At 35.5% G+C, this 23,594-nt stretch overlaps 3 protein-coding genes across 3 annotated transcripts; all 3 read left to right on the top strand.

Moving 5' to 3' along the window:
• Nucleotides 1–2,243: 2,243 nt before the first annotated feature.
• LOC136800857 (putative exonuclease GOR) lies at nt 2,244–16,253 on the top strand. The gene is made up of 6 exons (XM_067057472.1): nt 2,244–2,343; nt 12,985–13,100; nt 14,110–14,248; nt 15,216–15,336; nt 15,616–15,765; nt 16,102–16,253. Exons 1-6 carry the CDS (start codon nt 2,341–2,343, stop codon nt 16,251–16,253), a joined length of 681 nt encoding a protein of 226 aa, XP_066913573.1. The 5' UTR covers nt 2,244–2,340.
• Nucleotides 4,166–5,853, top strand: LOC136800855 (BTB and MATH domain-containing protein 38-like). The gene is made up of 3 exons (XM_067057470.1): nt 4,166–4,614; nt 4,737–4,814; nt 5,391–5,853. The coding sequence occupies exons 1-3, from the start codon at nt 4,311–4,313 to the stop codon at nt 5,816–5,818; spliced, it is 810 nt and encodes a 269-aa protein (XP_066913571.1). The 5' UTR covers nt 4,166–4,310; the 3' UTR covers nt 5,819–5,853.
• Nucleotides 16,254–21,185: 4,932 nt separating the features above from the next.
• Nucleotides 21,186–21,731, top strand: LOC136800856 (uncharacterized). The gene has a single exon (XM_067057471.1). The coding sequence runs from the start codon at nt 21,186–21,188 to the stop codon at nt 21,729–21,731; it is 546 nt and encodes a 181-aa protein (XP_066913572.1).
• The last annotated feature ends 1,863 nt before the right edge of the window (nt 21,732–23,594 follow it).

Here is a 23,594-nt window from a genome sequence, read left to right as displayed (position 1 = left end):
AGACAATTCTGTGTTAAGAGGGTTAGTAGTATCTATAACAAAGTCAATTTTTTCAGAATCAGATTTTCTATAAAAGGCAAAAAACCAACCTCCTTTGTTTTCAGAAAACATTTCATTAATGTTTTGAAAACAAATTTTTTCAGGATTTAAATCATCAATGTAAATCCATTTATTCTCAATAAATATACCACATGCAAAATGGGCACCACAATTCCTTACAATGGCATGTAATGTGTAGCTATTTTCTTTTACTATAATCTCCTCAAAAAATCTACAATTGTTTATACATACTGTTGTACAGAGTTCTATAAGAAGAAAAATAGGCAAATTGACAACTTGAATCTGTGCTGGTATGTTGACAGAGCAAGAATCACAATTAATTTCTGAGCTTGGATTAAGAGAATTTGATACACAGTTTGGCCACAAACTTGCATCAACTAAAATCTCTGGATATAAAAAATGCGAAAGAAGACTGACAATGCTACCCGTTTCTCTTTGTTCCTTCTCACTACCACAACTATTACAAGTACCCTGAATTACAAAACTTGTTTCAAAAACATGTCTCTCTTCTTCTGATAATTCTTTGAAAATATTACTTCCAAAAATCTCTTGAAACTCTGCGTCGCTATTTCTTCTCACAAAGGTACCACAATTTTCAATAATCTTAGACCATACCGGTTCCCTAATTTCATCCAGCAGTCGAAAAGCATTACTTTTCATATCGTAATCTTCAAGTGAAATTTCCATTGATCCACTTAATTGAAGCAGCTTAAAAAAATCACTTGATTTTTCATATGATACTTTAGCTTTCATTTCTGGAAGAAGCAAGCGGTAACATATTTCAAGAAAGCAATCAACAGCGCAAGAATAGGTACGACTGCCAGTTGTCCTGCTTGAATTTCGGAAATGTGCAACATTCAATGCAGTGGCTAGATTAATCGCAAAGTCTTCCTCTGCCATACTGTGAAAAATCTTCAAATTATTTTAGGAGCAAAAAGCAAAAAATGTAATTACAGTTGACACTGTCTAATTTGACGTTCTACTATTTGATAAGCCCGTTTTGGATAAAAATTTGAAGTCACTTTAAAGGTTTTGAAAAACCACTCTCTTATTTGATTTCTAGTAACAAAAAAAATGCCAGATATTTTGAAATTCAAATGTTCGATTTTGTTGCGTTCAAATTAGAAACTCAAAATTTGACTCCTCAAATATTGCAAATATCAAAGATTTCTTCCAAAAAACTTATATAAATTTTCAGCAAGATCTTCGGTTATTGTACTGATTCGACGTTCAAAAACCAATCGCAATAATCAACCTTCGCTTCGCCTTCTTCTTCCCGTGTTACTCTATAATTCAATATTTACTTTAGGGATTTGGGAGACTTTCTCAATATTCAATATGCTGTGGTATTCGATGAGAATCCCTTGAAATTTGAATTAGAGAGTGTCAACTACTGTATATATAGATTTTTGCAAAATGCAAACTTTCCTTTATGGAATTTCCCTTTTATAGGGCGCCTTGTTTTATACTTTAGTTCAGTTTCAAAAATTCTTTTAATTGTCAGCTGTGTGCTGTTCTGTATCAATAGTGTTAGAACGATGATGGAAAAAACTATATAAATAACTGTCAGACTGTTGTTCTGTCAGTCTGTGTTCTGTTTCGCTGGAAAATATAAATCAATCTCAATGTCTAAAAAGGATTCAAATTGTTTAGTTTTCCTTTCAGCAAACTCACACTGGATTGTTGGGTTTATAGAAAAGTAGTGCGATTGGACTACTGGACTGTGCTAATAACTGGAATAAAACAGATTTAAAGAAACAGGGAGAAATTCAAGATGTCTGCCACCATCACATCAGGTCCACCAACTTTCCTTTTTTATCGCTGACATTACCTTATACCTAAAGCCAGAGCCATCGGCTGATCGTTTGAAACATAGTCAATAGAAGAAATACCAGATAATTCAATTGACATTGTTTGAAAGCTCCGACACGATAGGAAGAAACAAACGTCCGCCGCGCAAGCTAAAAAAGAGCTATCCTGTAAAACACGGCTTATCGCTCTTCATTCCGGGAAATCAAATAACCGTTAATTGATAATGTTCCGCTAAGCGGAACTAAAATACTGAAACGCGCGCGCAAAATTATGAGATGTTTTCCCAACTTTCCCTCACGAGTGAAGCTATGAATGCCATCCTCGGAAGCTTTAGGCTTCCTGCGGTGGCAATTACGTATATTCTAGCTTCACGTATGCAATCGGGTTGGTGAACTGACAGATTACGTTTCGACGGAGAGTTGGAAAAACGAGGAAACGAAGCGTAAAGTCTTCGCTATCGATTGTGAGATGGTAAGAGCGAACACTTTGTAATTCGTTTATCTATCGTTTTCTGTTTATTCGCCTTGGTACTGCAAAAGTTTTTATGTTTGGTTCAACCATTATGGAAGCAAATATTCGATTTCCGTAAGGGATCGACTTTACAGATTCGAACGTTTGCTTCTTTCTACGAAGGAGTTACGTGACTTAACAAAACACGCAAACCTAATGGCGGAAATTACCTAGTTAGTTTAGTTAGTTAGTTTAGTAATATCCTTAAGAGACGATATCTCTGAAAAAAATTTGATCTGCTTGGAATTGTCAGAGGAATCGTTAGAGATTTTTCAAGAACTTTTTGCCAAAATTATTCCTCCAACGCTGGTTTCTCTTTAGCTCAGTCGGTAAAGCGCTCACATAACTCGAAAATACTTAGATGCCTAGATAAAATCCTCACGTGAAGAGTTTTTAGAACTAATTTCTGGAAATTAGTTTTTAATTGATTCAATGTAATTAATTCTGGATTATCATCAAAGCGATTAGCAGATGAATAAAAGAATGCGATTCCGATAATCAAAGAAATAGTCCATAAAAGATTTCGCAGATGAGACGCGTATGACAACCATTATGATATTAAATGTAGAAAAATTCGGTGCAGCCAACTTTTTTTGTTTAAAAAGTTATTTAAATAATGCTTGTGTTGGTTTGTTTTCCATTTAATAACGGTGAGTTTTATTTGTTTCACTACAATGTTTTGGTTTTTCACATATTGCCTCTTGTGAGTGCAAAAAGAAAGAAATCAATTTTGTTAGAAAATGCGAACTTGATATGAAGAATCTCGAAAAGGGAAAAGACAACGAAAACACAGTGCCATTACGGTAATCGGGTCTGACAAGCAAACTACGGTCAAGCGTAATTGATTTCACAGGTATTATTCTTAATAATGGAGCACAGAAGACCCAATCTCGAAAATCGCCCTCATAGCTCGCCCCAAATTCGTTCCAACTACCACGAGACTGGTTGAAAAGAATAACGGACCCTGGTAGACGGAATGTGTGACGCCAAACAGTTAGCAATACCACTTCGGAAAAATCCATTTGATTTTCGATTTACAAATTAGCTGTTTTTTATGGAACTTTTTTCAAATACCAATTTCGAAAATTGCCCTCATAGCTACTCTGTACCAGAGTGTATCTCACGTTTATCGCTTCTCGTAGTACACTCTGTACGCATTGTCTGTTTGATAAAAAAATTCCCGTACGGAGACCTCTGCGACGAAGTTTGATTTATAGAGAACAACACTTCTCTCATCGTCTCCCCTTTCTCACCAACACTCCATCGCAGCAGCGGTCGGTTTGAAAAAACTCAAATGAGAAAAGACAATGACAACAGACACTCTACGGCAATGAATTTTAAAATCAACCGTAGATACTGGGTCTGTGTACAGACAACCTCAAAGCTCGCCCCAATTTCGTTCGAACCACTAAAAAACTGGTTGAAAAGAATGGCTGACCCTGGTGGTGACGGAATGAGTGACGCCGAACAGATTGCAGAAGATAATCAGCAATATCAAATCGGAAAAATCTCGATTTACAAATTAGCTGTTTTTATGGAACTTTTAAAAGGACTCTTTTACTATTATCATTTTTAAATAACAGTTCTTATAGAAAGTAGCAAAGATTTAATGTCAAAGAAGGGGAATTCTTAGAAAGCTATTATATGTGTGGCTTCACATGATCAATCAAAAGAAGTCTTTGCAATATGAATCGATTATGTGTGTACTATCGTTTTTAAAAGCAAGCTCGTTTGTTATGATGTTTTAAAGTAGAGCTTTTTTTGTTTTGAGCTGTGTGTTTGTAAGTTGTTTGAGTTATTTCTAAAGGCCTTGAGATTTGATTTGACGTTTCAAATTTCATGGTCTTGGCTTAAATATTTATATTTTGTTTTGTAAGAAATAAATTTATTGAATTAATGTTATAGTCGGCATTAAGTTTATATCGAAAATGAGTTTATCCAATGAAAACACTCAACAGTTTGAGAATGCGCTAATGAAACTGATAGAAAAAGAAGATCGCAAAGATCGATTCGCACAACCCTGGAAAAACAGTGATGTTGTTTTGGTTGTCGAAGACAAAGAGCTTCATGTTCATTCGATTACACTGTCAATGGTTTCTCCTGTTTTCGAAGCCATGTTTAATGGAAATTTCAAAGAAGCGCAAACAAAGAGAGTTGTTTTGGAAGGAAAACCATACGACACTTTTTTATACATGCTGAGGATGGTGTATCCTTTTGAAGACATATTTTTAGGTAAGTCTTCTCAACATCTATATGCATTTTACCAAGAGGCCAAGTGTCGCTTTGACTTTGTCAGTGATAAACATTGCAAATTCCTTAAACAAACTCTGAGACTATGATTCTTTTTCTCATAGAAGATGAAATTTTGTATTGCGAGAGATGTTCCGACAAGATTGGTCAACAAAAAGATTACACCAAAGCACAACGATTTGGTACATAAAGTTGGTATAAATCATTTGGTATTGGATTGGTAGAAAACAACCTGATTAAAAGCAGAAAATGTTGATTTTCATAATAACCCATCTTGTGCAAAATACTTTGCTATAATTTTTATCCTAACTGACTTGAAATTGTGCTAGCGGTCCAGCGATTTGATTGACAGAAAGTTCTTCAATTTTATCTTCAGGGTATTGTTATAGTTGTCATAATGGAATTCAAGATATGGGTATGTTTTCATTTTTTGACATATGTAAATTATGATTTGATAAATGGTAATATATAATTTGATTTAACCAAGCATCCTTACATCGAAGTTATAATCAAAAATCAATCAATTAGGTCTATTTTGCCAAATTGTGCTCCAAAAAGTTTTTTAAGTAAAGGACTCTAGTCCAGTATATAACTTATCTTTTAATCTCCCCCTTCCGCAGAGGTTTTTAAAACCCATTGTATGATTCTATATTATTAATATAGCTGTTTTTTTTTCTCCAGAGCTTTGCAGACAAGGGCTCGGGTATTGTAGATGACTTACAATGACTTTTTATTTGGCTTTTGTTTTTTTTCTTCAGTTACTCGAATGAAAGTTTTTTTCAAAAGCCTTCAAGAATTATATTCTCTAACAAACGAATACTTGATTGACACAATCACCAAAAAAATCAACGAAGAATTGTCACGCCAAAGCAAGCAAATGTACAACTCCTCGCATGCCCTTCATCTTCTTGAAACAGCCGAGCTTATCGAGTCAGAAGATCTTAAAACGGCCTGCCTCGATTATATCAAACAGTACTTGAGGACGACATCCGATATGAAAAGTTTGCTGGAAGGAAGAAATATATCTCTCAAAACTCAAATCAAGATGAAAGGACAGTTGTTTGACTACTTAGTTGACCGTCTGGCACATAGTAGCAATGGTAACGCCAACAACAGATTGTACAAGAATGAACTGAAGCAACTTGGTGAAGAATTTTTGTCACTTGCACTCAAAGAGGAAAATTAATTTTTAAGGATTCACAACATTCATGACGTAATGATTTACACTGAATATAGCGTGGGCGTTTGTCACTGGTTTTGTTGTTTAAATTCAAAATTAATGACAAACACTCGGTCTTTTTTGAGTGTTTTTGTACAAAACATTACTATACCCAAATTTTTAACTTTTATGCTTAGGGATAATAAAATGACCAAGTGAAAGAAAAACATGGGAGTTTCTAAACATCGACCAGAAATGGCGATCACGACCAGCGACCAACTGGCGAGGAGACAAATTTAGGTTATCGAGTTTTCTCTTTCTCCAGCGTAGAGTGTCTCTCTTTATCCTTTGAATATATCGTATTGGTGAGTAAGCTCACCCCTGTCTCATCTAATTATAAGTATCAAATCAGGGGATTCATGCAGTTACTCCACTAATTGGAGTAACTGCAAATTTTGACCTTTGTGGATAACACCACCACCCTTGCAGTTACTCCACGGTAGAGTAACTGATTTTATCCCTTGAACAGGTATGCACCACCCCTTTAACCAAAAAAAGACGGACAATAAAGATAAGCATGCTGAGCTAGCATGATTTGATGTCAGTTTCGGTCGGATAATCTAAACAGGTCTGGAATGAGTTTTTACCAAAAAAGGTGAAATATTTTTTGCAAAGAAATTGGAATAGTTTTTGCAAAGTTTCATTATATAAAATGTATACAATAAAAACAGCACAACCTATTAACCCCTTGGAATAATGCTCCCCCTAACTAAGAGAACAGAAATATAGTATATCAAGGCTTTTCAAATGTTGCAGTAAATTCTCAATTTTTCAAAATGTTTTAATGTACATTACACTCTACATCTTCAAAACAATTTCTATTTTTATAAAAAGAAAACCTTTCGCAAACTTTGAAGAATTAGGAGAAAACTTTAACAGTAACTCCACAAAATAATAACTGATTTTCCAAATTTCATGTTAGGGCACCACCCATATTACAGTTAGTCTATTGATGGAGTAACTGTTTTTCCAAATTTCTGTTTAAATACCGTCACGTAGAAAGTGTCATAGTGTTCATATCAACTGCATGATCCTTCCCCTCTGATCAAATTCGTAAAATAGTCATTTCAACGCTCTTGCAGCTTGAATAAGGTGTCAACTACTATCCAGATAAATTTTTGTATTATCAGCATCATAATAATTATTGTTGAAAACTTTGTTGAAATTGATTTGAGAAGCTTTGTATTTCATTATGATGATATGAGCCCTGCCCATTGGGGAATGGGTTCTACTCCTTGCGAAGTAGGAATTCCTTTTTCAAGTCGGAACGCTGTGCTTGCGAGACACAGATACCATGACACTCGAACTGCGTGGGAGAGCATAGAGCTCGTCGCAGGTGCAGACCGGGATGAGTGACACCACACACCACAATGTCTGGCATATCACCCACACGCCGGTCGTGGTCGTCATTTCTGATCGATGTTCAAAAACTCCCGAAAACCATCCTCAATTTAACATTACATTGACATAATTTGAACTTTAAATCTGCTCTTGTTGACTTGCCATGTTGAAGTTAGCATCAATTCTTATGGGAACGATTTTAAACCTAAGCATACACTTTCGAATTTATTTTGAATACAGCCATATACGTTCAAAATTTCTTTAAGTACTCTCGGGTACCTAATAATTTTCCACCCAGGACATTTTCATTCCGAACCTCCGCGAACCTCCCCCCACCCGCTTATTAATTTTAGGGAAAATGTTTTTGAAAGTTCTCTCTTTGCCCTAATTCTGCTAGTCCTCGCTTATTAAGTTTTGATGTTTTTCCAACACCCCTACCCCGGCTATTAGGTACCCGAGAAAAAATGAGTGACACCCACTTTAGCTTGATATAATCCTTAGAGTAATTTTCTCAATCCCAGGTCAACCAAAATCCTTTGATCGGAGTTTTTTGAAAAAAGTGTTACTCTAATGGTACCACTCCTCAATGTGGGTGTTAAATTAATCGAGAGCTATTTCTAGAAAACCGGAAAAATATTTTGGGAACTCATTTTTGATCAGCTGATTGTTGTACCGAGTTTAAACTACTTTAATCTAAGAGTGATAAGAGGATCAAAAATGTACGGTGGCCGAGAAGGGCCACATAAAATAAAAAAATTCCAATACAAAATAAAAAAAGTTCAATACAAAATAAAAAAAGCTCAATACAAAATAAAAAATTCAATACATACAAAAAGTGGGACCCAAAAATGGCCAAAGTCTTATGTTGTGAGCCTGGATACTTATCATTGACTGTGATGTTTAAGGTTTTAGTTAGTTAGGTTGATCTTTTTGGCTCCCATTACTTCAGGCTTCCCTGGAGTCCTCGATTGCAAGATTTTGGGTACTTTAGCTTTCAAGAATTTAGGGCCCCTCTGGTACCAATTTTTGAAATTTTTGAAAGTCTGGGTCCAAACCTTAGGGGGTTCCAATTTTTAAGATTTTGGGACGTTTTTTATTTCGTATCGGAAGTTTTCATTTTGTATTGACATTTTTTTTATTTTGTATCGGAATTTTTTATTTTGTATATATTGGGATTCTTTATTTTGTATTGGAATTTTTTATTATGTATTGAGGTTTTTTATTTTGTGTGGCCCTTCTCGACCACCGTAAAAATGACTATTGACGACTTGCTACAATTCGATCTCCGTATATATAGCCCTTTAGGAAAAATAAAAATGGTAATAAAACATTTTAAATTATTTTTAGGCTTAAAACCATTAAAACTCAAAAAATTTACAACATCCGAGGGCTTCAAAAATTTTGAATTTTTATAGAACATGTAGAGAGTATTAGTCTCCAGACTAATTGACGACGTGAAAGTTATGTCTTTATTCGAGTCGAAACAAGAAAGACCTTAAAAGACTATAATCGACCGCCGGAGGCGGTTTCTTTCATAGTGGTACGCTAATCTCGTTTTGCCTTGGCTCATTACTTTGTCTACCATTTACTTTCGGTTTTTCTAACTAGATTACCCAGGTGTTTCTCTTTTGTTGAGTTGTTTCTTTTTTTCCCGGAATGTCTTTTATTCGTAATTGAATAATCGAGACATGAAAAATTACTATATTGTAATCTGTTTTCAATGAATAATCTAAAATGTACTGGAGATGACATGTAGGCATTAATAATGTGCGCGCGCTCTCTCGCGAGCGTGATGCGTGATGGAAGGCGGTCGTTTCAGTGTGATTTACATCCACACTGTGACCTAGTATATAATTAATTATAAAAAAGCCAACTTTGATGATGATGTAAGCTCAAATCACTTCTTTCAAGTCAATCAAGTTCTTTTATAAGCATATCATCAAATGGGTGAGCTTTATTTATAAGTAATTATTCAAACACTGTTCTAAGAAAATTTTATGTTCGTGGTTTAGCTACTATCACTTTCAAACTTGGAAAGAGATAGATTTCGCAATTTAAAAAAGAGTACTTATTGGCAAGTTGAACTTTTTTCAGATGTTATTTTTTTGTTGAAAGAAATGATTTGGTTGTTATACTATAAGAAGGCTTTATAGAGATTTTGATACAATAAAAATTACAACATTGATATTTTGACCAACATAATTGCAACATTGTTGTAAAGATACCTTTATCCAAACAATAAAAGAAATATTGGCACAGCAAACTTTTGAAGAATTGATATTACAACGTTGATATTTTCATTGGAGATACGACCATGCTCTAAACCCTAGATTTTGAGCAAACAATGAGTGGATCAACTGTGGAAAGTCATTTAAATGAAAAGAAATAAGAAGTTACTTTTTCTCAACCCTGGAAAAACAGTGATGTCGTTTTGGTTGTTGAAGACAAAGAGCTCCAGGTTCATTCGATTACACTGTCAATGGTTTCTCCTGTCTTCGAAGCCATGTTCAATGGAAATTTCAAAGAAGCGCAAACAAAGAGAGTTGTTTTGGAAGGAAAACCATACGATACGTTTATCTACATGCTGAGGATGGTTTACCCTTTTGAAGACTTTTTCTTGGGTAAGTTCTTTCAAGTTTTATAATGTGAAATGCCTGACTGAGATGAAAAATTAGACTTAAATTTTTGCAGCCATCTTAATGGGAGCAATTTTGGCGAAAAGAAATTTAAATTTATAGGTCATTCGCCAAAATAAATTCTCGCCAAATTTAATTTTCTTTCAATTTAATCTCTATTTCTCCTAAAACCCTTTTTTCCCCTCTTTTTTCAGCTAAAATATTGAACAAAAATTGGTCGTTCGCCAAAATTTCTTCTCGCCAAATTTAGAAATTTTATTAAATCACCAAAATAAATTCCGGCAAATTGCACCAACATTGGCGAATGGACTCATTCGCCAAAATTTCTTCTCTTAAGGTATTTCTAAAGTTTTGAAGGAGGAAACTTTGACTAAAACTGAAATCTAAAAATAAAGTCATTTAGCTTTTTGATTTGACAGTAAAACGAGAGCACCATTGATTATGCAGTGAAGTTTCCATGGGGAACGCAAACACGCACGGGGAACGCAAAGTCGAGTTAAGGAGACATTCGAGTTATAGAGGTTCGAATACAAGAGGCTCAACTGTATAACTCTGTGATGAAAAAAACGATAAGGGAAGCATTTTTCAAAACTACTTTGTCACGATGTCTAATTCTTACAGATATGGACTCGACTTTTTTCAATTAATAGAGGATGAAATTTTGTATTGTGAAGGATGTTCCATCATCAAGAAAGGTCAACGAAAAGATTTCACAAAAGAACCGCGTTTCGGTATGTAAGATTAAGTTCTTGTTTTCATGTTCTAAAACCACCAGCGACAGTTTGGAATTCTCAAGAACCGTATTTTTGAATGGTGTAAATTGTCTTGTAGCGTGTCGTCTAAATTTCTGTGATTCTATATTTTCAGGATATTGTCATGGTTGCTCTGCTGAATTTAAAGAAAAAGGTACGTCGGAGAACTGGAAAAAGTGCACGGGGAAATCCATTCTCTTTCTAATATGGGAAGATCCTCTTATTCTGAATTCAATAAATACAAAATACGTTTTTGACACTTTCATTTTCATTTCGGGGAAAATTTCCTTTTTCTTTATTGTTTTGTCGTAAAGTTATTCTTTGTAGCATTCAAAATTTCTTGAAGCCTTGGGATGTCCTTAACTTTTTAAGCTTTAAGAAATATGTTCTAAAAAATACAATTCTTATTTTCACCATTTTGTCAGCGATTTTGTATTATTTCTAAGAAATTGGATGTTTTAAGAGTCCATAAAAGCCTTAAAATTCCCTTAGCTATTTCTTAATATCTTGCGGTCATCTTAGCATCCTTTTCTTTTATAGTTTGTTCTTATAAAAAACGATATCTCTTTTAGAATCCCGAATGAAAGTTTTTTTCACGCACGTGCGAGCATTATATTCTTTAACAAACGAATACTTGGTCGACACAATCACCAAGAAAATCAACGAAGAATTGTCACGCCAAAGCAAGCAAATGTACAACTCCTCACATGCCCTTCATCTTCTAGAAACAGCCGAGCTTATCGAGTCAGAAAATCTCAAAACGGCCTGCCTCGATTATATCAAATGCAATTTATATTTAGTATCAAATGTTGATAAATTGCTGGAAGGAAGAAGTTTCACACTTAAGACCGAGATGAAAATCAAGCAACAGTTCTTTGAGAAACTTTTGGAAAGGTTGGCAGGTTATTGCACCCAAAGGCATAACATAACTTACGCAGAAGAGTATAAGAAGGACATAACGAAATTAGGTGAAGAATTTCTGTCGATCACACTCAAAGAAGGAAATAGATTTTGTCAATGTCAAAGGTTTGGGATTGGATCTCCAGAAATAGAAGATTTAAAAAAAAAATATTTATGTAGCTTAAATATTTTTGATTTTTTGCCTTATTGGTGTAAATGGGTTTTTGAAACAGTTTGTTGGTACAGCCACAGTTCGAGAGAAACAATATCATTCGTGGTGGACATGGCTTTACTACTTCTTATTATATATTCAGTATTGATTTTCCTCATCATTTTTTACGGCTTAATATTTTGAAGCTTCGTGAATTGCATTTTGCTCTTACTACAGCATGTCGAGAAAAAAGAGAGTCGAAAAAGAGTTCATATAATATCTAAAGATGTGTTGGTATAGCCTGGGAATCCATGCTATGATTTCTTCTTTGATAAACTGATGGCGAAATGTATAGCATGGTACGGGCTGAGACTTTGAATTTCTCAGATCCTAATAACGGTTGAAAACATAGCCAATCAAATTTTGTTATTCTTTTACTGGTCACACTTTCTTAGAGAAAGCGCAACTTTCGAAATTTAGTTTTTATTTTAGTAAGTGTGGACATCGCTAAATTCGAATTTCCCACTGTAAAAAATGTGAGTGCAATATTGGACTCACAGCTCGAACCCGTCTTGTGTACATCAAATTATAAAAAAACACACGACGGGTCTCCTGTCTAGTATTGGTAACAAGCGTTGAGATCGTTTTGTATTATAACGTGTAAAAGTACGTCATTTTACATTCATTGTTTACTTTGTCATTAAAATGATAAAATGCATTGAAATATCTTTTTTTGGGGGCAGGCTGAAGAACTTAAAGCATGGTCACAAGGTTTAGCTCAAAACGAGGCTAAATTTTTTTTTATCGAAGATTTTATTTTTTATTTTTTTAATTGTATTTTTCATGTTTACATTTTTGGCCTACGGGTAATTAAAAAGATACTGAAGTTGAGTCAAGCACATTCGACAGTTTTCTGACGAATTATTGAAATATATTTTCTCTGTTTGTTGATAACACCAACTCGTTTCAGTTGACTGAAAACTTTCGTCAGTTAGATTTTCCTTATATATTGTACAATGCCATGAACGTCATCCAAGAACGGTCCCTAAGCAACAAGTCTGTAAAACAAAATTATTTCAGGATTTGTTAGAAAAACCATGAAAAATTCATCAAAATTTAAAAATATATAAAAAAATAAAACACTTTATAGGCTTACGAATGTTATAATGCGAGCGCTTTACCGACTGAAACTAAAAAGGTACTCACATTATGTGAATTGTAAACAAGGTTAAGTTTGGCATAAACTACACTCTTAACTATCCGTGAAACCGATAGGTGTGGTTGTTTCAAAAATATGCTATCCTTCTTAACTATGATGGAATCGGTTTTTAAATAGCTTGATTTTTGTTATAGTGCTACACGACCCAAGGATTGGAGTTGACTCGTGTCACGGTGGTTGATTTCTATCTTGTACAAATCATCGATTTATTTGTCAAACCCGATAATCCGATTGTGGATTACAATACGAAGTAAGTAAACCGGTTATTGCCGGGTTTCCAGTAAGTCACCGTTATAATGTGTACTCATCTAATACAATTTCAAAAAAATTGGACTCTGCAATTTCCAAATGTGGTCGGTTCAATACTGAGCCGATCGGATCATGGCGTATGAAAAGTAGTACTTGGTGCAGGTAGCTGAGGAGAATAATAGAAAGGGGAGAAGAAGAGGCTTCTAGTCCTACCTCATTTCAGTGATGCATAGCATTTATTATAACTTTCGGGAAAGTTAAAAGGTGCATCAGTACAACTCGACCCGTAAAGTGGGGAGTCTAATTCGGGTGCTGGCCTGACCGAATTAAGACCCGGTGGATGTATGAGACCGGACTACGAAAGCGACGAGCTTAGAAAGCAAGGGTGAAGCATTATGTGACTTGGCGATAGTCGAAAACGGAAGAAACAACGAAGAAACAGGCCACCCCTTGTTTGCGTCAATGTCGTAGATGTCTCGATGATTGTTCTACTCGTGGGCACTCGAATTAGATCACACGTTTTTTTATATGGAACATTAACTTGGCTCCGAGCCTGGAGTTCCTTATTTGTTGAGAGAATTTTAGCCTCAAAGTTTCTTATCCAGTTTCCTTATTTACTAAGCTGCTAAGATTGGAATTGCTAAGTATGTGACTTATGTATAAGTTTAACAATGGACTAAAATGCAAAAAGAGACGTTTATTGAACGTTATTTCGTCAATATTTTGTTATCTTTGTGTTTAGGCTTTGTAAATGTGTGCAAATTCAACTCTCTGTGACTTGACTTGTCTTGTTATTCTCAGTCTGAGCAGCTCCTTAACAATTCCTAGTTTTTCGGACCATTTTGAGCCTCAAGTTCCTTATAAACGTGCTCCTTATAAAAACAACGTGTAGTTAAACTCTTGTTAATTTAAAAAGAAGCTCGAAACTTATAGGTTTGGTCTTTTCCGCTGCCCAGCAAGTAATTTGTAAAGTTTTAGAAGTAAGCAACATTCTCTATGTCCATTTTTAGGTTTAGCGGTGTAACGAAAGAGAATTTGAAGAACGTGGATTACTCTTTGAAAGACATTCAAGAAATCTTCATGAATCTGTTCGATAAAGATACCATACTGATGGGACACAGTCTGGAAAGTGATCTCAAAGCTCTAAAGGTAACACGTGGTTTATGCTTTTTTAATTCACCTTTTCGACCGTAGTCGCGTGGTCAGGCGCGTGCCACTTTATTATTTAATTATCCCCCTAAACTCGATTCAATCCTTTTTTTACAACTTTTTCTATTGTCTATAGGTGCGATAAAAAGACTGGGACGGTTTTATGGTGGTAAGACAGACAAAAAAATGCTTGCGCGGCAGACCGTAAGCAACTACGGTCGAAAAGGTGTATTAAAAATTAGCCGTTGTATAATTGTATTGGATTGGAAATCCTTCACCTGAAATGCTTAGTTCGGCAAATTCACAGCATACATGAGTTGAATTTCATTCGTCTTATCGCAAGACGTAATAAATAAATCAAAATGGTTGAGGCATTTACATAGAAGGTTTACTTTCTGAAAACCTTTGCATTGATGAATTTTCATTTGGCGTATGGTTGAAAACCATTACCAGAAGTCGTTGTAGAAAGCCATAAATAATGGCTCTAAAGTAGCGCGGCCTATTGATGTTGAATATATAGGGAAGAGAAGAGAAGAGAAGCTGACCCTCCGATATCATCGGACCGGGCCCTATCCCGGGATCGTTTCCTACCCCTAGATAGGGAAATCACAGCGCTTACCAGACATTGTACTCTGTGCTCGCGACACATCAGAGCCGTGCTGTATCGATGATGATACTCCAACAGTACTGGAGAACCTTGCGTTCTCGCAGGTACTGAACATATGAGTACCATCACCACACCACATTCAATGTCCAGCATATTTCACCATGCTCTTGTATCAGAGTGATGGTACCCTATTCCCCTCACATAGTATGGGTTGACCCGGGCCAAGGTACATTCACTTGCCAAGTGAATCGCAACACCGAGTGGGAATCGAACCCTGACCTCTAGCACTACTGCGCCTTGAATATATAGTTGAATAAATAGTTAGTTTATTAACAAACCTGTCCGCAATTTTCTTTTCAGATAATCCACCGACGGGTGATTGACACAGCTCTTGTTTTCCCTCATCGTTTGGGATTACCGTTTAAAAGAGCTTTGAAAACACTGATGGCTGAACTCCTTCAAAAAATCATCCAAGATGGAGGTACTGTAACATAGAAAATGTTTTTAATTTTTCCCTTAAAAACTGCGTACGCTTTCAACCATGTTTCTTCCTTCCAGAAGATGCATAGGCCGTTTCACAGTCGAAATGGATCATGGGTAATCAAAACTGATTGTGCTTCCATAATGGCTTTCTGTTGACTCGATGCCATAGTCTCCAAAAAAAAATTCAAAATTTTGGACCAATAGTAAGTCGTCATTAGTGTGTAGTGGTCCTGATTACCCATTGCGCTTTGCGACTGTGAAATGGCCTATTCTTCAGGAAAGGGGGGTGGGGGATTCCACTATCGTGTCAAACCTGAACTTGTCACCATACCGGAGCCTCTCCAAGGTTACGATGGTGTATTTGTTGTTGTCTTGTTTCATGTTACCGGTTATGATGGCAAAAAAGATAGATTTGTACGTCCAACTGGTAATTTCCTTTTGTCACACCCTGGTGCTTATATTTTTCTCAGAATGAGGTTTATCGAGGTCTAAAAAAGTGTTTTGTTATTTTTCCAGGGGGTAAAAATCTATTCTTAAACTTCCAGGGGGTAAACGAAAGATTTTATTTCGTCCACCCTCACTTTGGAAGACATGAATATAAAATTTCCAGGGTCTTTTTTGCAAATCTTACCATTTTGCAGGGGGTGTCCACACATTTCCAAGAAATTTGTTTTGACTTAAAGAGGTTCGTCCACACCCCTGTATGAAAATTTTTTTGGAACAGCCCATAATATATGTTAACTATCTCCCCATATCTTGACAGAGGGAGGTCACGATTCATGCGAAGATGCCAGATCGTGCATGGAACTGATGAAATACAAATTCAACGAAGACGCGAAAGCCGCCAACCGTGGCTCTCACAAACATATCTCTTCCTCATCTTTCTACACCAAAGCTCCATTGATGAAATTCTGAGGTGTTTTACAGTATGATATAGAAAATAGATTGTTTGGCGAGGTTTGTATACGGTGTTACGTTCAGTTTTGTGATACAGTTAGTATGGGTATCGTCGCAGATTTATAAAGCTCAAAGGGCTATAGATGTCATGCTTTGGCTGAAAAGTGTGCCGTAGTTAGGTTGGAAATCCTATCTAGATCACGTGACATTAAAATAGAATTTCAGTGCTTGACCAATCAGAAGCTTTGTGGGTTTTCGAAAACATAGCAGAAATATTTTTTGCGATGATTCACTTTCTTCTGACTGGAAGAGTTTAAAGCAAGACATCTAGTTCTTCGTGCTTTATAAATCTGTAGGTATCGTGGGATATTAGGGTTGGAGGAATGTCAGTTACAGTATGTGCGGACCTCAAAAACTGTCCCGTAGAGAAACTAATTTCAAATCATCAAAAAAACCGACGCTTACCATTCCCACACATACCCAGCACATATTTTTGCCTAACTGTCCCTCCTTCGACCTCCTCGGGGTATCTTTACGTGAGGTTCTTATTCAAGTAATTTTATCCAGTGTTCGAGGTACGTTCTCATTACCTTCATGGTCTCTATTAGCATAGAGTTTTATTGGATTTGTAAATTTCGAAATTTATTAAACAGTTGGGTACTCTTTCTTTCTGAACATGTTTCCTCTTCCCTGTGGTACTTTTCTACAGGAGAGGTTGTGTGCATATTAAATTCCATCGCGTCCAATTTATTGCAAATCGTTTTGAACGCTGAATAGTTATCGACAAGCCTCAACTAGACAATGGGCTGTAGCGAGGGGAACACTCGTTTTGTTTCGACTAAGCCTTCAGACGTGTATTTTTTTCTTGAAGTACTTAATGTTTAACATAATTAGGTAGGTTTTTGAAATTACAGTAAGTTTTTTTGAAGGACAGAGTTTTTATAAATAACAGATTTATATATCAGATATACGTTGCTTTTTGTTAAAAAGAGATATATTATTAATATTTATTACGAATTTTTTAGGAAAAAAGAAAAGGCCTTCATTATTTTTCATTATAGTTGTCCGTGTTTTGGTCGTCATCGTTACAGTAGTTCATAATAATGGCGCAGAAGATGTAGAGGTCAATCATCTGTAGGATCTTTTGTGTTTGTTAGACTCAACCCATGGCGTTCTAAATCTAGATTTAGACTTAACCGCATGTGATTGGTTTGAAAGGGTCATAGGCAAAGTTCTTGAAGCTGGTGTCAGATAATGATGTTTTACATAAGAAGTAGTGATTTTATTTACTTGAAGTTATCAGTGTTGTTTTGGCTTTTCATGATTGATACAGTTAGTACAGAAGAATCTATTTAACTTGAACCTCTATAACCCGAATACTTAATATAACTTAAAGATTGACATTATGTTTTCCGAGGTCTGAATCGCTGCTTCAAAAACGCTGAGCTTTCATAAAGATTGCAGTTATTCATCAAAATAAAAGATTAGCGCGTGACGTAACTTAATTGTGCAATTAAAATTAATTTGTTTAATTAAACACTGCAATGTCTTCATTTTAATGATCAGAGAGTCTACAATGTTTTGACTTCAAAAATTCGAGTTATGTAGATTCAACTGTAGTAGTGATTCTGCTATATAGTATTTCAATTTGTAAAATATTCTTGTTCATTTTCTTTTTAGATATAACAACGAGAGAAAAACTTTTAAGAACATAAATTTAAATTTCTTTACACGATGTCACCAATAGAAGCACAATCTTTTTATTTAATTCGATCCATCAGCCAGCGTTGTAGATGTGGTGTGTTCATTACAGACTGCAGTAATTGCTTGGACGAATATAATCGTGAAAAAGAATGGGAAGTCAAGCGATGTATAGGATGTAACGATGTGATCCCTGACTGGGACATTGCACGACATCGAAAACTGAACGATAAATGCATGAATGGTGAATGCTCAAATACAATCAACTATGAATGTCCTACTGAAGATCAAGTCCGGATCGAAATCGTAGCCTACCAACAAGATAGAGAGAAACTTTATCCAGCCAAAGTACTTTGTTTTAATATTCCTTACTCGGCCGAAACTTTGATATCATACATTAAAAAGAGGATTCAGTATTCACTTGGTATCCCTACAGAACATCAATTAATCGTGGAGCCTCACAAAAATGTTTATGAGATTCTAGAACCGTTGGAAAGTGTATCATATTTCTCTTATCAACAAGAAGAAAGAACTGTTCGCTTTCCTGAAACTTCTCATCTTGCCCAAAAGGATATCAAAGTAATACATCTCCATTTAGCGGTGTTACAAGATGAATTTGCGAGCGCTAAAACTAAACAAATTTACAAGGTGATGGGTATCGAACAATACCAAGAGCTCGAAATTAAAGCATTCGGCTCACGTAAAACTTTACTACCACCAAGGTATTACCGTTCAGGAGATTTAGTACGAACCCAAATACAACAAGTTTTCGGTATTCCGGCGCGTAATCAAGTCTTAGTAGATAGTGATGGGAAACGACGCTTCGAGAATAATGAATACATTCAAAAAGATGTCTTCGACGCTGATGATGTGGAAGAAATAAATGAAACAAATCAGGATGAGGCGGACATTATCCAAGGTGGTATTTTATATCTGACGGTTGTTTGTTACGGTGGCAAATTCACAAACGAAAAACAATTTGATGAAATTTGCGAGGAGCACCATATTAAACCTATAAAGGATTTCAATACGTTTAAACTACAGTTTTTGACCAAAGAAGAAGTGTTGAGATCAGAACTATTCAAATATGTTAGCCATGTTCGTAAGTATGTTCGTCAGAAATACAACATCCGAAACTCCGACCAGGTCATCTATTTTAAAGGCGTAAAATTAAGTGATCATCGTAAAACATTCGATTTATTTTTAAAGTATAATTCACCGGGCCAAATGACTTTGAATTTGGTTATCAATAAACATCCCTTTAACATTTGGATTAAACCTAAAGTAAATGTTCAAGCTCTTGCCAACCGTTACGGCTCTTCGTCGTTCGTAATGGAAGTTACCGATAGTGATGATGTCAAAATTGTTAAAAACAGGGTGGTGGCGGCAGCTTTTAACCGGGAAGAAAACGACGACAATTATTGTTTTATTGATTTGTGGAGCTCCAAAGATAACCGACAGTTGGAAGACGGTCACACTCTTGCAGAGTATAATCTTTTAGAAAGTGATAAAATCTTGATGAAGCAGCGTGTCATGATACAGCTCACATTCGTGAATACTGCAGAGATAACTGTATTTTACGTAATCATTGCAAGTGATCTGGCATGTAAGAATGTCAAAACCTTAATTAAGGAAATCTTGAAGACGCACAAATTGAAGAAGAGTCAGATTTTGGAGATGAAAGATATGAACAATAATGTTGTGTTGTCGTTGAGTTGTGATCGAAAGTTGTATGAATTTCGTCGATTGCATTTGCGAATCGATAAATCTCGATCGGATTGTAACGTCATGTAATGAGAATGTTAAAGACCTGGTATAGATAATACACACTGGGGCACCATGAATGAAGAACCTGTGGGTTTGCGATATTAAAACTATGGAGCTTTATGCGAACCAAGGCTCAATAATTGACCCTTTTACAGGGACAGAATTTTGGAAATTGTGTCCAATTTTTGAAGTTTTTACGACTCCCTTAGAGAGACTAAGATTTTAGAACCCTTTTTATAGACTGAATTACTTCTTGATGGTTTTTTATCAACTTTAGGGTTTACCAGAGCCCGCTTTTCCTAAATGCAACCCTCCCCCTGTGATCGAGGGTCACTTGGTTCGACAAAAAAAACGACATGTAGGATCACGAATTCATGCTCGTGCAGTGCAGGTGAATATCTAAAATAGAATTGTATTGTAAATCATAAGTAAAAGCAAATATTTCTATAAAGCAAATTATTTATCAGATATTTGGTTGAACCACGAGAAACCCATCATGAAGGGGTGATACTCAGCATAAAAGCATAAAGCATAAAAATTGCACAAAGTTATTCATTAAAATCATAAAACACGATGACTCTGCAAAACAAGGATAAAGCCTGATTGTAGGAAACAATTCTTTCAGTGCTTTATAGAGAAGTGTTGAGAGTGCCAAATGTAGTTTATCCGAGTTAGGTTTACGCGTTCCAATGTTTTCCAAGGTACAAAAAGATGGTTAAAAAGTGCATTAGTTTTAGCGTTGAATATGAGAATGTAAAGTTTTCGCATGACTTTTTCGCTCTCCCTATTTACAACTGTTTTAAAAATTAGAGATGGAAAGATTATGACCAAACTAGACAGATTTTTGTCTAGCGAAAATGTAATGTGATAATATCGTTCATCTGATAGCATTTGATGTGTTGAACATTTTTAAAAGAATGTATGATTGTAGTGTGTATGTAAAGAGTTAAATGGCGTGCTATGCACGAGTTAGTTTTGATGGCTCCTTTATAATTTACCGTGTTACTTCAAATAAATGCCCGGGTGCAGTAGCGTAGCCGAGAGGGGCGCAAACTTTGCGTAGGAGAGTAGATTTTCATGACACAGTAATTATCTATTAATGTTTATTAACGTGATTTCTTTGGTAGGAAATCCTGAGATGTGTAAGACAAGATTACGTCATTTTTCATATCGAAAACACCCGAAAAATCGGAATTTGACTCCTGTGTTGCTATTTTTAGTAATACTCAGGGGTCAAATTCCAGTGTTTTGGAGGTGTTTCCGATATGAAACAATGACGTAAGCTTGACTTAGCATATCCAAAAATATTTTTTAGTGTATAAAAAGTGCATATTAGAAAAAAATACACAAAATACACAAGTAAAGAGAAGTAACAAAACATATTCAACAAAGACGCTAAAAAACACTATTGGGGACATCATCTTTCCATCATATCATAAAACCAAAAAACACCTCGTGGTTCAAATAATACCCAATTCGGTAATGGAAAAGAAACCGTTCGACATATGGATCGTAAAACCTAGAGTAAACTTTGAAGCTCTTTCTACTTCTTTTGGCTCTTCGTTCACCATGAAAGTAAGCGATAATGACGAGGTCATTGTCCTTAAAAACAGGGTGGCGGAGGCTATTGGACAGGCAAAGAATGAGGAGAATTATTGTTTTATTGATTTGTGGAGCTCCAAAGATAAACGACAGTTGGAAGACGGCCACACTTTGGCAGAGTATAATCTTTTAGAAGGTGATAAAATCTTGATGAAGCAGCGTGTCGTGATACAGCTCACATTCGTGGACACTGGAGAGGTAACTGTATTTTACGAAATCATTGAAAGTGATCTGGCATGTAAGAATGTCAAAGCCTTAATTAAGGAAATCTTGAAGACGCACAAATTGAAGAAGAGTCAGATTTTGGAGATGAAAGATATGAACAATGATGTTGTCTTGTCGTTAAATAGTGATCAAAAGTTGTATGAATTTCGTCGATTGCATTTGCGAATCGATAAATCTCGATCGGATTGTAACGTCATGTAATGAGAATGTTAAAGACCTGTTATAGATAATACATACCGGGTACCATGAATGAAGGGCCTGTGGGTTATTGGGTTTGCGATATTAAAACTATGGAGCTTTATGCGAACCAAAGCTCAACAATTGACCCTTTTACAGAGACAGAATTTTGGAAATTGTTTCCAATTTTTGAAGTTTTTACGACTCCCTTAGAGAGACTGAGATTTTAGAACCCTTTTTATAGACTGAATTACTTCTTGATGGTTTTTTATCAACTTTAGGGTTTACCAGAGCCCGCTTTTCCTAAATGCAACCCTCCCCCTGTGATCGAGGGTCACTTGATTCGACAAAAAAAGGACATGTTGTAGGATCACGAGTTCATGCTCGTGCAGTGCAGTTGAATATCTAAAATAGAATTGTATTGTAAATCATAAATAAAACGCAAATATTTTTATAAAGCAAATTATTTAACAGGTTATCAGATATTTGGTTGAACCACGAGAAACCCATCATGAAGGGGTGATACACAGCATAAAAGCATAAAGCATAAAAATTGCACAAAGTTATTCATAAAAATCATAAAACACGATGACTCTGCAAAACAAGGATAAAGCCTGATTGTAGGTAACAATTCTTTCAGTGCTTTATAGAGAAGTGTTGAGAGTGCCAAATGTAGTTTAGCCGAGTTAGCTTTACGCGTTCCAATGTTTTCCAAGGTACAAAAAGATGGTTAAAAAGTGCATTAGTTTTAGCGTTGAATATGAGAATGTAAAGTTTTCGCATAAATTTACAAAAAAAAACATTTTTTATGTACGGAACTACTTAAAAATCACCGGAACAGCCGAGCTCAATTCTTAACTTTATATTCTTGTGGTTTACCAACAGTGTTCTCCGTCACAATTTTATTTTGACTTTTTCGCTCTCCCTATTTACAACTGTTTTAAAAATTAGAGATGGAAAGATTATGACAAAACTAGACAGATTTTTGTCTAGCGAAAATGTAATGTGATAATATCGTTTATCTGATAGCATTTGATGTGTTGAAAATTTTTAAAAGAATGTATGATTGTAGTGTGTATGTAAAGAGTTAAATGGCGTGCTATGCACGAGTTAGTTTTGATGGCTCCTTTATAGTTTACCGTGTTACTTCAAATAAATGCCCGGGTGCAGTAGCGTAGCCGAGAGGGGCGCAAACTTTGCGTAGGAGAGTAGATTTTCATGACACAGTAATTATCTATTAATGTTTATTTACGTGATTTCTTTGGTAGGAAATCCTACCAAAACTTGCTTCACTTTTCGATAAAGGCCGCAGATCTAGCCGATCGGGGCTATGGTAAATCATTGGTCAAAATCAGTTTGAATACTAAAAGAATAGAATTTACAGCGCGTTGAACAGTTTTTCTCAAAAGAGGGTTATTTTTTCGAGATGGGGGCGTTTAAAAGCAGAGGGCGTTTATTAGAAGTAACGGCAACTGTAGAGTTTCTCCTTTTCTTGAGATGTGTAAGACAAGATTACGTCATTTTTCCTGCCGTAAACACCCGAAAAATCGGAATTTGACTCCTGTGTTGCTATTTTTAGTAATATTCAGGGGTCTTTGGAGGTGTTTCCGACATGAAAAATGACGTAATCTTTACTTAACATATTCAAGAATATTTTTTATTATAAGTGCAAATTAGAAAAAAATACACAAAATACACAGGTAATCAGAAGTAACAAAACATATTCAACAAAGACGCTAAAAAACACTATTGGGGACATCATCTTTCCGTCATATCATAAAACCAAAAAACAACACTTGGTTCAAATAATACCCAATTCGGTAATGGAAAAGAAACCGTTCGACATATGGATCGTAAAACCTAGAGTAAAACTTGAAGCTCTTTCTA

This window comes from Clytia hemisphaerica, unplaced genomic scaffold, assembly GCF_902728285.1.
Source record: "Clytia hemisphaerica strain Z4C2 unplaced genomic scaffold, Clytia hemisphaerica genome assembly, whole genome shotgun sequence".
NCBI lineage: Eukaryota > Metazoa > Cnidaria > Hydrozoa > Leptothecata > Clytiidae > Clytia > Clytia hemisphaerica.
The sequence above is the reverse complement of the archived record's forward strand: the minus strand, read 5'-3'. Positions and strand labels throughout refer to the sequence as shown.

Bases quoted from the DNA above. Each gene is read 5' to 3' on its own strand.
- LOC136800857 (XM_067057472.1), top strand. The intron at 13,101-14,109 runs GTAAGTAAACCG...GTCCATTTTTAG, and splicing joins ATTGTGGATTACAATACGAA to GTTTAGCGGTGTAACGAAAG. The intron at 15,766-16,101 runs GTAATTTCCTTT...ATATCTTGACAG, and splicing joins TAGATTTGTACGTCCAACTG to AGGGAGGTCACGATTCATGC.
- LOC136800855 (XM_067057470.1), top strand. From the start codon at position 4,311: ATGAGTTTATCCAATGAAAACACTCAACAGTTTGAGAATGCGCTAATG. The intron at 4,615-4,736 runs GTAAGTCTTCTC...TTTTTCTCATAG, and splicing joins TTTTGAAGACATATTTTTAG to AAGATGAAATTTTGTATTGC. The intron at 4,815-5,390 runs GTACATAAAGTT...TTTTTTCTTCAG, and splicing joins CACCAAAGCACAACGATTTG to TTACTCGAATGAAAGTTTTT.
- LOC136800856 (XM_067057471.1), top strand. From the start codon at position 21,186: ATGGAAAAGAAACCGTTCGACATATGGATCGTAAAACCTAGAGTAAAC.